Raw genomic sequence first — 12557 nt, forward strand, 5'->3', positions numbered from 1 at the left:
TTGTTCAGTTCATCAAAAGATATTTTTTTCATCAACTTGTTTGTGTTTTTAGGATTTTGTTCTACAATGGAGAGTAAGAGTAGTTATGAGGACTCAAATAGTCATTTCATATTAGAGTTGCAAGTTGTTTAGTATTACATTTTTAAGTAGGGTGTATTCAACAATATGTGAAATGTTAATAAAAAAAACCTTACATAACGATGAGATCAATTTCTTTGTCAAAGATTATAGGTTTCAATAGCCTTTGAGAATTCTCTCCCGTCCTGGTGAGAGTCCTTCTCTCTCTTTGAGAGTTGCTTCCGCCGTCTGTGCGCGTCTCACTTCCGATTCCGCTCTCCCTCTCGTCGCCGGGCCTAGCTATGGCTAGGGTTGGTGGCAACCCCCTGTTTCCTTTTCTTTTTCTTTTCTCCTACCTGCGTTTTTCCCTGCTTTTGTTCCCGATCTCTTGTCCTCCATCCCCTCTTCCTGTCCATTTCCCCAATCTGAGCCCCAAATTCCGATTCCCTTTTGCTCCTTCCATCTCTGTCTCTTCCCCCTTCATTTTCGTCCTTCCTTCTCAGACCACTTCGCCCCCTCCCCTTATGCAACCACGATCTGCACTCCCATCTTCTGACCGCGGTGTGTCGCAGCTTAATTGGAAGGTGAGTAGAGCTCTTGCTCGGGTGTTCACACCACCTCCTTCCTCGTCTTTGCCCTTCTTGGTGCTCTCTCTGATGGGGTGTGTTTTCCCATCGGGTTCCTTGGATTTGTGGGAGTGGATTTTGTGGTGTTGTTTGCAGGTGCTGGTGCAATAGTTTCCTTCATCACCGGGGTTTTGATTGGTTGGTTCGCTGGGCAGCAGGTGATGGTGGCGTTGGAGCTTTCCTACGACGGCGGGGACCGTACGGTTCTAGGATGTTCTAGCTTTCTCTGTGTTTGTTCTGGGCCCAAGTTGTGTTTTGGGCTCTTTTGTGTGGGCTTTTGAGGTCCAATGTTTTGATTTGTACTTATGTTGTTGGTGGACCTCTTTGTATCTTAGTTTGGCCGTCGGCCCTGGAATAAATTTTCCAGTTTTCCAAAAAAAATAAAAAATAAAGATTATAGGTTTCATAGCGAAAACCATAATTTAAAAATCCACAACAGACAAACGATCAAATAATGAGATGTGATTGAAACAAACAAAAAACCAAAGAATTAAACAAAGAATTAAACAAAGAATTAAGCAAAAAATAAAAAGATACAAAAGATAAAAAATAGTTTCAACTTTCTACGCAAGAAAAAAGGAAAATAAAAGAAGAGGAAGAAGAAAAAGAACGTTGGCCCTCCCCATACCACCCATCCAATCCCCCCCCCAACTCCAATACGTTAACCTAACCTTGAGATATTTTTTTTATTTCCCTCTCAATCCAAAAAACAAAACGCCATTAAAACCCCAATTTTGTCACTCTCTCTCTCTTATCAGACCAGAAGCGACGACACCACAAAAATTATGGAGGGAGCAACTCTGCTTCGCTCTTCTCTCGCCTCCAGCAACCGCCTCTTCTTCTCCTTCCGCTCTTCCCGCCGCTTCGCCCTCCCCTCATCTCGCTCTTCTTCTTCCACAGCTTCTGCTGTAAGAAACCACCGCCACCGTCCGATTCTCAACCCCCGCAGACGCTCCCTGCTCCACCGCGCCAGCAGATTACTCCCCTCCTCTGCCCCCAACGTCGCTAGAAGCTTCTCCTCCCTCTCCCCGCGTGCAGTCGCCACCCCCTTCACTCAGTCCCCTTCAGGTGCATTTCCTTGTCAAACCCCTAGCTACCCAATACCCGTTTTTTAATTTTGTGATTTAATTTGGGTTTTTTTTTTCCCTCGTGTGTGTAGAGTTTTCTGGGGTGCAAGATGAAGTCGTGGAAAAGCTCGGGTTCGAGAAGGTCTCTGAGGAGTTCATTGGAGAGTGTAAATCCAAAGCTTTGCTTTTCAGGCACAAAAAGACCGGTGCCCAAGTCATTTCGGTGTCCAACGACGACGAGAATAAGGTTTTCGGCATTGTTTTTCGGACCCCTCCGTGAGTAATCTTGCTAAATTTACCTCCTTTGTGAGGATTTAGCTTTTTCGAATTACAGCACTATATTTCTGCCCATTATGTGTTTAATTGGTTTACCTACCGAAGAATGAAGATTTGTCATGTAAATCAAGTAGCTTGAAGTGATTGCAAAGGCCCCTTTATTTTGTTGTCGATCAAGATATTTACTCTTGTTTATCTAATTCTTGATGCAGGAATGATTCCACTGGGATCCCTCACATTCTGGAACACAGTGTGCTGTGTGGATCAAGAAAGTACCCTTTGAAAGAACCATTTGTTGAATTGTTGAAAGGGAGCTTGAATACGTTTCTGAATGCATTCACATATCCGGATAGGACTTGCTACCCAGTTGCTTCCACAAATACAAAGGTAAAAATGAGTCGAGAATTGGAATGGAAAGGATATACACTGTGATATGTGTTATATCTACACTGGATGCTGTACTAAAACACGTTGTCATTTTGTATCAGGATTTCTATAACCTTGTCGATGTATATCTGGATGCCGTCTTCTTTCCTAAATGTGTGGAGGACTTCCGGACTTTCCAACAGGAGGGTTGGCATTACGAGCTCAATGATCCTTCTGAAGATATATCTTATAAAGGTTGCCTATTAGTACTTTATAGAGATGCCTAGTTCTCTGGTGTTTTTTTGGAATTGCATTACCCTTGGAAAAGAAATTGATGTATCATGGTTATAAATTCCATTGATTTCCAAGTATTGAGCTACTTTTATTTCTTCTTAAATGATTTCTGTGGTTAATTTCAGGAGTTGTTTTTAATGAGATGAAAGGGGTCTATTCCCAGCCCGATAATATACTTGGTCGGACTGCTCAACAGGTAAGTTTTCTTTTCTTATTCTGCCCAACTATTTTAATAGTTTGGCATAACTGTAGCTTCAGCCATCTTCGATTCTATTCTTTCCCAGGGAGTCTGAATGATTTATGCAGCCCAATGGTACAAATCATATTGTAGAGGGTTTAATGGTACTATCGCAATGTGAACATTTACTTGAATTTATGTACTTGATCCAGTTATGTTGTTGTTTGAATCACATATCACAGAGGGTTTAATTGGGGCCAACTGTGGTAAGTTGTTGGGGAAAATTTGTGGCAGGCTGTAGTTTGATCACATCAGTTTGAGCTATAAATGTTTTATAAATCAGACAAATCATTTAACATTATCAGTATTCAATTCTATGTGGTTATCTGCTCAATACAATGGAACATTGTTTCTGGCTCCAAATTTATTTACCATTGCACTCACCATGTTGATACTAATTGGAGTTATGAATGTGGGAGTTCATTAAGGACCATTTGTTCTGGGGTATACGTTCTGGGGTATACACACTTACACAGCCGTCCATGTTATTCACATGTTAAGATAGAGTCATATGTTATCATGGATGATTATAGGACTTGAACATTTAATGGCACATAGCTTTTGTGAAGGACTAGAGTACTTGGTATTATATTTGACATCGCCTTTTTGTTTTTTTCCCTTCAAAATACTTTGATAGGATACATCTCATTTCCATTTGTAATTGTGTCATGTACATGTGCTACAGGCTCTTTTTCCGGACAATACCTATGGTGTTGACAGTGGAGGTGATCCAACCGTTATTCCTAAACTGACATTTGATGAGTTCAAGGTTTGTTGTGTTCACCAAGAAGAATATTTTTCTAGTCTTTCAGAATACTATATTAAAGTAAATGTAACTGTAACTGTTAACGTGTTGTGGTCGTAGTATATATTTCTTAAATTTTTTATTTGTAATCTTAGAATCTTAAATTTTTTATTTGTAAGCTTAGAATCTTAATTAGAGGTCGCACTTGGTGCGATGGCAAGTGCCTTCGCCCATGAGCGGTAGGTCTCGGGTTCGAGACTTGGGAGCAGCCTCTCCATAAATGGGGGTAAGGCTAGCCGACATTCACCTCTCCCAGACCCTGCGTAAAGCGGGAGCCTTGTGCACTGGGTACGACCTTTTAAGCTTAGAATCTTAATTCTTTTGTAGAATTTACAATTTGGCACATCATTCCTGTTATAGTCACATTCTGTGCAATTTTTAAAGAAATGCTCTGGAAAATTTCAGCATGTTGTCTTCATTGTATTCGGCTGACCAACCATAAGAAGTTCTGAACCATTTAAAGTATGCATTCCAATGTCATTTATTGTAGAATGATAGTATTTACAATTTTATTGCAAAAGGGTTTTGGACAAAAGATTTTTGTTGTTTGAGAGAGCTTTTTTGTCTGTCACGCATTGTGATTTCTAATAGGGTTTTTAGTGCTTTGATATTTGATATTCTGAATAGTAGCGCTGTAACTGTTCCCTTCTGTTTTCCGTGGTCTCTGTCTCATATGCATATTCATCTGAATGTGAACACATTCCTGCCAAGTTTTCTGATTCTTGTGTTTGAGTTTGCATATGTTGATTATATTTTACGTTTTTCTTAAATAATATTTAATTTAAATTCGCAAACATACTACAGGAGTTCCACCGTAAATATTACCATCCCAGCAATGCCAGGATCTGGTTTTATGGAGATGATGATCCAACGGAACGCCTGCGCATTTTGAGTGGTATTAAATCGGATCTCATTATACATGCATTTAATTACTTTGGTTTGCTAACTAGATTATAAGGTATGACTAATTCTGCCTTTTCCCATAAAAGATTGAGTGAGTCCTCCCATATAAGATTGATGAGAAGCTATAGTTCTATAAAGAAACTGTTGAGGATTCTAATCTAGCCACTGAAACCATGAAAATTATATGCTGGTTGCGCTAGTGTGTCTTGTTACTGTTTATCATTTCTTCTAGTAGTGTGCAATTTATGATTTTTCCTTTTCTGTATCAAGGTTACCAAACCTGCATGTCAACAGAATTTTCCTTTATTTCAGTTTTTTTAACCAATTTGGGTCGAAGAACTAAAATATAGTTACTAATCTTAGACAACGGAATAGATGTCAGTTGCAAAAAGCCATGAATCACTTAGGTTTTCATTTTTTTTGTCATTGCTTTTTCAGTTTGATGACCCAGAATTTTTTATAAATGATATATAAGTTTTATAGTGGGATATATCTCTAGCATCTCATCCCTCTTCTCTCCGGTTCACAGAGTACCTAGATATGTTCGATGCAAGTTCATCTCCAAATGAATCAAGAATTCAACCGCAAAAACTATTTTCCAAACCAATTTGGATTTCTGGGAAATATCCTGCTGGTGAAGGTGGTGACTTAAGGAAGAAAAACATGGTATGCCTCAATTGGTTGCTCGCTGAGAATCCCCTAGACTTGGAGACTGAGCTTACGCTTGGGTTTCTGGATCATCTTATGTTGGGAACGCCTGCTTCTCCATTGAGGAAAATATTGCTGGAGAGTGGCTTGGGAGAGGCCATAGTTGGTGGTGGAGTTGAAGATGAGCTCCTACAACCCCAATTTAGTATTGGGTTGAAGGGCGTTTCGGAAGGTGACATTCAAAAGGTAGAAGAAGTAGTCATGAGTACACTTAAAAAGTTGGCAGAGGAAGGTTTTGATACAGAAGCTGTAGAAGCATCCATGAATACGATTGAGTTCTCTCTGAGGGAAAACAACACAGGATCATTTCCTCGTGGTTTGTCACTAATGCTCCGGTCCATGGTAAGATATATATCCATCTTGAGTTTTGTTTTTTCCTTTTCTTTTTCTCAATAAAGTGTATGGCATCTTTTTTGGCCATTTATTCTTGATCAGAGACTAATATAAGTTTTTCTTTTTAAAGGGTAAATGGATATATGATATGGATCCATTTGGGCCATTAAAGTATGAGAAACCTTTACTGGCACTGAAAGCCAGGATAGAAGCTGAAGGCTCGAAGGCTGTTTTCTCTCCCTTAATAGAGAAATTTATTTTGAACAATCCCCATAGAGTTGTGGTAGAAATGCAGGTAATGAATTATATATATTTTTCCCGAGACTTTTCTTCCCTGTTTATTACTCCTAACAAGTAATTTCCTTGCCAGCCTGATCCAGAGAAAGCTTCTCGTGATGAAGAGTCTGAGAAAGAAATCTTGCAAAAAGTTAAATCAGGTATGACAGAAGAAGATCTTGCTGAGCTAGCTCGTGCTACACACGAGCTGCGACTGAGGCAGGAAACTCCTGACCCTCCGGAAGCTTTGAGAAGTGTTCCAAGTCTCTCTCTGCAAGACATTCCAAAGGAACCTACTCGTGTCCCCACACAGGTTACCATCACATTAAATTTCTTGTGTTTTAAGTTTCTGAGAATTTCCTTTTGGACTAGTTCCTTTGGAAGAAATGGATAACAAAGCACCTATCTATTAAATGTAGGTTGGGGATATCAATGGTGTGAAAGTTCTGCAGCATGACCTCTTTACAAATGATGTCCTGTACACTGAAGTTGTGTTCAATATGAGTTCACTAAAGCAAGAGCTTCTTCCTTTGGTACCTCTTTTTTGGTAAGATGTTTCCGGTGATTCACTCTAATGTATACATTGCTTTGGTTTGACATAACATGATGCAAACTTTTCTTGAAACAAAGGTTTACGTCTGAAAAACCTCAAAAGTAGAGTTTGGCTAATTTTCCATGGGATTTCGAGCATGTACTAACTGGTCCTCCCCATATTTAAATTTGGAGATTTAACAATTTTATCCAAAAGTTTTAATTTTTGAAACTCTCCCCTCTAGAAGCAAAATAAAACTTACTATAGCATCTCTGTTATCAAAGGTAAAGCACACAATGGCTAACCAATCTGGTATCTCTTTCCTCTTAGGCAGAACCATTCTTTAGATTTAATTGGCCATCGCTGATTAAGAAAAAGAAGTCTGAGCTTGATCCCCAATCCCGACGACTTCCCTTAAATTAGTCAACAAGCCATGCTGGTTCCATGCCCTTTCTCATTGACTCCTGTTGTTCTATTAGTCTTTCAGTGAAGAAAATCTGTAGTCAACTCTCGGACTCATGTCAGTCTTAAAGGCCACACTGAATTTTGTATAGCACATGAGCAATGGTGATAACTTGCATGTTGAATAGTGAGGAACACAGTTCTCCCATTCCTGACACACTTTTGGAGACACAAGAAGGGTACACATTGAAATGCATAGGAATTATGCAAAATTATAGAATGAGAACTTTCTTTTACTTACTGTGGTTATTGTGCATGCCAGCATACTCTTATATTGAAGTATACATTTATTATTTATTGATAAAGTAAACACACAAGACTACATGTTTTCGTGGACTACCCTGTGACTTTCGAATACGACACTCATGCTCATGCCCCTAATCACAGCGACAAATTGTATTTACGAAAGGAAAGACAATAAATAATGCATAACTATTTAGTGGCAAAGCATGGATAGCAGTAATAGTGTTGCAGCAGCAACGTTGCTTTATGAAAATTATTCACACCCCACTAAACTGCTTCTTTACTGACATTAATAGTGTAACCATAACCGTTGAGCTTTACAAGTTGCTTCCTTAAAGAATGTTATTTTCTGGGGTAAGTTAAGGAAATTAGATTGTATTCCTGACGGTATCATGATCTTCTTTTGACAGCCAATCATTGTTAGAGATGGGCACAAAAGACTTAAGTTTTGTGCAACTTAATCAGTTGATTGGAAGGAAAACTGGAGGAATATCAGTTTATCCAATGACATCATCTGTACGGGGCAAGGAGGAACCCTGTAGCCATATAATTGTTCGAGGAAAAGCCATGGCAGGACGTGCTGATGACCTATTTCAGCTGGTATACTTTGTTCCTTTTCTTTTTAGAGTTGGCCAATAAGACATTCCCGTTCATTACTTAAAGAATAATTAATATGAAGTGGGCTTCATGTATTTATTGCTTTTAACTTCATGACTTTTCACGAAGTTTACCTTGAGGCTTGAGTTGACCATATTCTGTCAAATTGGGAAATGCTTGTCACTTAGATGTAGTACATCACTTGAACAATAACTTAGAAAAACAATATTTGGTTCTTTAATAAGACTAATTTTTTTTCTTTCTAGATAGGATCAATTACTGTACTCTAATGAGAAACAAATTACAAAAGGAGATATGCAAGGAGTCCACCTAGCACAAGCCAAGTGTACAACGCGTAAATGAGAAACCAACAATTAGACAAAACTCCTTTATCTGAAACATTAGAAAACTATTTCAGAAGAAAAAACATAGGATTTCCTTACTTGAGGCTGTTGACCCAAAAAAAAACGAAGGAGGATCTTTGCTTTTTCTTAAGTTTTATCTTAGTGGATGTAAATTCTATAGATTAAATCTCTTGTTTCCATTCTATATACCATGCTTTCATTTGAAATGTATCCTTTTCCTATGCAAAATTCCATTGTTCAATTAATCAAACAGACAAAATTTTAGGCTTTTTTCTTAATTTAGAAGAAAAAATTGTTTACGATTTAATTATCCTTTCTTTATAAGGATTGTATACACATACTAAATGATCAATTTCATACTTTTCCTTATTTTTTTCCCTTTTGCATGGCGGGATATTTGTAATCGCAGTGCCTACCGAGTCACGGACTGTATAATTGTTATTTTACCTCTAGATTAGTATTGTAGTCTGGTGCTTAAGGTATTGCTGCAAATTTAAGCAAGGTTTGATGTAATTCATGTTATTTCAGTTCAACTGTGTTCTTCAAGAAGTCCAGTTTACAGACCAGCAGCGGTTTAAGCAGTTTGTCTCTCAAAGCAAAGCTAGAATGGAGGTATATAATAAACTGTATTTGATAAGGTTAATCAGAACTGATCCTTGACATTAATTATCAAAGTGTAATATTTCTGTTATGTCGTTTTCAGAACCGATTGAGAGGTAGTGGTCATGGAATTGCTGCTGCAAGGATGGATGCAAAACTAAATACTGCGGGGTGGATTTCTGAACAAATGGGTGGTGTCAGGTTGGACCAGGAATTTATAAGTGATTTGTCTTTTGTGCTAATCTTGCATGTCCTACGTTTCCTCTGTGAAGTGCACTTTAAATACAACATTGAATAGGGAAACTTAGTGCAACCAACATACTTTCTGATACAATGCAATTCATATCTTCTGTCTACTTAGTTACTTGGAGTTTCTTCAAGCTCTTGAAGAGAAAGTTGATCAAGATTGGGATGGAATTTCTTCGTCTCTCGAGGAGATCCGCAAATCCCTACTTTCTAGGCAAGGTTGCATAGTGAATATGACTGCTGAAGGGAAGAATCTTACCAGCTCTGAGAAGTTTGTGAGCAAATTTCTTGATTTGTTGCCTAATAACTCTCCTGTTGCTACTGCTACTTGGAATGCTCGACTACCTTTAGCAAATGAAGCCATTGTAATACCTACTCAGGTTAGAAAAATACTTTTTTGTCATGGTCCTTTTTGAATGTTTTGTGGAGCAATTATTCTTAAGCTATTTATGTTGTACAGGTTAATTATGTTGGAAAAGCTGGTAACATTTATGACACTGGTTATCGGCTGAGTGGGAGTGCACATGTTATCTCCAAATACATTAGTACTACATGGTTGTGGGATCGTGTAAGAGTTAGTGGTGGAGCATACGGAGGGTTTTGTGACTTTGATAGTCACTCAGGTAAAAATTCTTGTTAAATGTTCTCATGGAGTTTTAATTGCTTGTGTTAGGAGCTAAATTTGTGAAATTTTATGTAGGAGTATTCTCTTTCTTATCTTATCGTGACCCCAACTTGTTAAAGACACTTGGTGTATATGATGGGACTGGGGATTTTCTTCGACAATTAGAAATGGATGATGAGACTCTTACCAAGTCTGTCATTGGGACAATCGGAGACGTTGATTCGTACCAGCTTCCTGACGCCAAAGGTTATAGTAGGTATGTTGACATCAACTTTTGGCTTGTTGGAAAGTGGAGATCTATGCGAGGACCACTGTGAACCAGAAGAGAACATGATATATTTTTACCTTTTAATGATTGTTGCTTGAAACAATAATGTGTACGCCACCACATCTAGTTTTACACATACGACCTGCCAGAATAGTTTGTTGGCGGTCTCGGATTAGTTCTGAATTTACTTCTTGTTTCCAGAAGACTTAAATCTTTTCTCCTCACCTGTTTCCTCTTTTTTTTCTCCTGCAGTTTGTGCCGATACTTAGTGGGAATCACAGAAGAAGAAAGGCAAATCAGACGAGCAGAGATACTGTCAACAAGGTAAAGATGCTGTTCATTGGTTGATGATTGAACTTGTTATTCAAGTCGTAAGGCATGCCAAGGATATAACACTACTACGGCAGAAAAACTGATTAGGAGAACCATTTTTGTTATTCCATCGTTGTCAACGTGATAAACTAAACTGTCCCTTTTTATTTTTCGGCAATAGGTAGCTCTCATGATGCTTGTTTTATCATACCTAAGTATTTTATTATCATATTTAGATTCTGGTACGAGAACATAAGGCCATGCCTGTTAATGTTTTACCTAGTTCAAGATTTAACTTGTTTATCCCACAGCTTGAAGGACTTCAAAGAATTTGCAAATGCAATCGACGCGGTCAAAGACAAAGGGGTTGTGGTTGCAGTGGCATCTCCAGATGACGTTGATGCTGCACAAAAGGAGCGAAACAACTTCTTTCAAGTAAAGAAAGCCCTCTAAGTCGTATAAAATGCTCCGGATATCGATCTTTCTGTAACCCTATTTCCAATTAGACAGCAAGGGACGCCAAATGTGTTTCTTCGTTTTATTACACACAAAGCAATACATACAGTCGTAGCAGATAGAAAAGAAATTTTGGAGCATAAAAAGTGTACTTACCATGTCGGATGCTGCAATTTGGTATTATTTTTAAACAGGGGCAGCCAAGTCTTTTGATCCCTTCTATGTGAAAAACTCATGACATCGGTGCTCATCTTGCAATTTGTTGGTAACTGATTCTTGGTTCACACTACCAAAATAACAATATATCAAAACACTGACATTTGATGTCTTTCAATATGGCCATGGGGTTTTTTTTTTTTTTTTTTTTTTTTTTTTTTCCTTTTCTCAATCTGTTACAAGCGATATTATACATTACTCAACATTACGAGGAGGGAAACGGTGTGGCCCATCTTTCCCGCTGCCCCACTTATCCTCATTTTTCTTCTTCAAATTTTTTTTTATTCAAAATAAAAGATTTTATGAATTATTTTTTAAAATTGTTACTGACATTTTAAAAATTTTATTATGCAATCCGCATAATTATATTTTCTTTTTAAATATAAAAAGCACAATGAAAATTGACTTTTTTTTAATTAGTACCACACAACCTTAAATACACCTTACGTTAAAGTTTAATATTAAATGACTTATGTACTTTACTATGTAATGACAATTTCGACCTTAAAAGATTTTTTTTTTAAATAAAAAAAATTGAATACACCCTAAATCACTTTTAACGTACTATTTATCTTCTTCAATTCTCAAAACTCGTTTTACCCTCCCTCAATTGTAAAGCAAAAGCTTAACCAATGAAACTACAAACATGTTAGTTGAGAAAAATTATTGGCGAATGGAACAAGAAATCTGTAATACCTCATATTTAAGAAAAATTAATTATATAAATGTGTGTGTAGGTACAAGAACTAGTATTTTTGACATGTAAGTTAGTAGAGATGCTTTCACTACAAAAATATATTTTTAAGTCTAGCTAGTACTTCTATAATTAAATTTTTCCAACTAGAGATGTTTGTACTAATTAACATTTCATTATAAATTGTACTACGATATGCGTTAAGTTTGTAGTTTCATATATATTAGATTGTTTTGTAAGGCTTTTCATGAGTTGGAGCTTTTAATTCACCACCATTTGGCTGGCCTATTACTTTGTAGACTTAACAATGTGTTTTGATCTAGGAAGAAAACTTAAAGTGAAGCTCAAAGTGGCCTTAGATGTTTGCATCCACCTTGCATGGTATTGGTTAACTTAACACATGTCTCTTTGCCATTTGAACACATACTATTGTCAATGATTAGCTTAATTTTTGGAGTGTTTCGATTGGAACACATAAGAGGGTTAATGATTAGCTTAACATTTGTTGTTTTTCTATTAGACCATATCATGGCTAATGATTTACACAACACTTGGCGTCTTTCTATTGGCACACTTGGGAGCTTTCATCCTCAAGCTAGATGAGAAGTAAGATGTCATGCAGTCTCTATAAAAGAAGGGCAAGAACCAACCGAAGGAATAAGAAAGAAAAGACAGAGGAAGAAGAAGAAAAAGGAGAGAGAGAACAACATCAACAAGAATGTCATTCTCCCTTTTATATTACCTTGTTTCTTTTACCTTGCTTTTTAGTTTTGAACATCCTTAACACACATGCCTTAACAGTGTTTCGACACAGTAGCTTAATATCAGAAGATACATATGCAAATAAAGCCCTAATTCCCTCATATTCAACGAAACCAAAAGGAAGATTATGCTTTACGATTGCCTCTAGTAATAAGCCACAAAATACCACATGATCAAACTTTTAGGAACACAATTCAAAGGCTAACATAAACAATTCAACATTATTCTTT

The 12557-nt window shown here is 37.4% G+C and overlaps 1 protein-coding gene across 1 annotated transcript; it reads left to right on the plus strand.

The window, feature by feature from the left end:
* The first annotated feature begins 1297 nt into the window (after positions 1–1297).
* Positions 1298–10991, plus strand: LOC103436515 (presequence protease 1, chloroplastic/mitochondrial-like). The gene is made up of 19 exons (XM_070823023.1): positions 1298–1751; positions 1843–2026; positions 2239–2413; positions 2515–2647; positions 2812–2882; positions 3610–3693; positions 4534–4624; positions 5162–5682; positions 5804–5968; positions 6044–6262; positions 6369–6496; positions 7597–7786; positions 8677–8760; positions 8852–8949; positions 9110–9374; positions 9455–9617; positions 9695–9875; positions 10140–10211; positions 10511–10991. Exons 1-19 carry the CDS (start codon positions 1469–1471, stop codon positions 10650–10652), a joined length of 3249 nt encoding a protein of 1082 aa, XP_070679124.1. The 5' UTR covers positions 1298–1468; the 3' UTR covers positions 10653–10991.
* The last annotated feature ends 1566 nt before the right edge of the window (positions 10992–12557 follow it).

The sequence above is a fragment of the Malus domestica genome, chromosome 05 (assembly GCF_042453785.1).
Source record: "Malus domestica chromosome 05, GDT2T_hap1".
Classification (NCBI taxonomy): Eukaryota; Viridiplantae; Streptophyta; class Magnoliopsida; order Rosales; family Rosaceae; genus Malus; species Malus domestica.

Coding starts and splice junctions, on each gene's coding strand:
- LOC103436515 (XM_070823023.1), top strand. CDS start 1,469: ATGGAGGGAGCAACTCTGCTTCGCTCTTCTCTCGCCTCCAGCAACCGC. Junction 2,648..2,811: donor TGAAGATATATCTTATAAAG/GTTGCCTATTAG, acceptor GGTTAATTTCAG/GAGTTGTTTTTAATGAGATG. Junction 6,263..6,368: donor CTACTCGTGTCCCCACACAG/GTTACCATCACA, acceptor TATTAAATGTAG/GTTGGGGATATCAATGGTGT.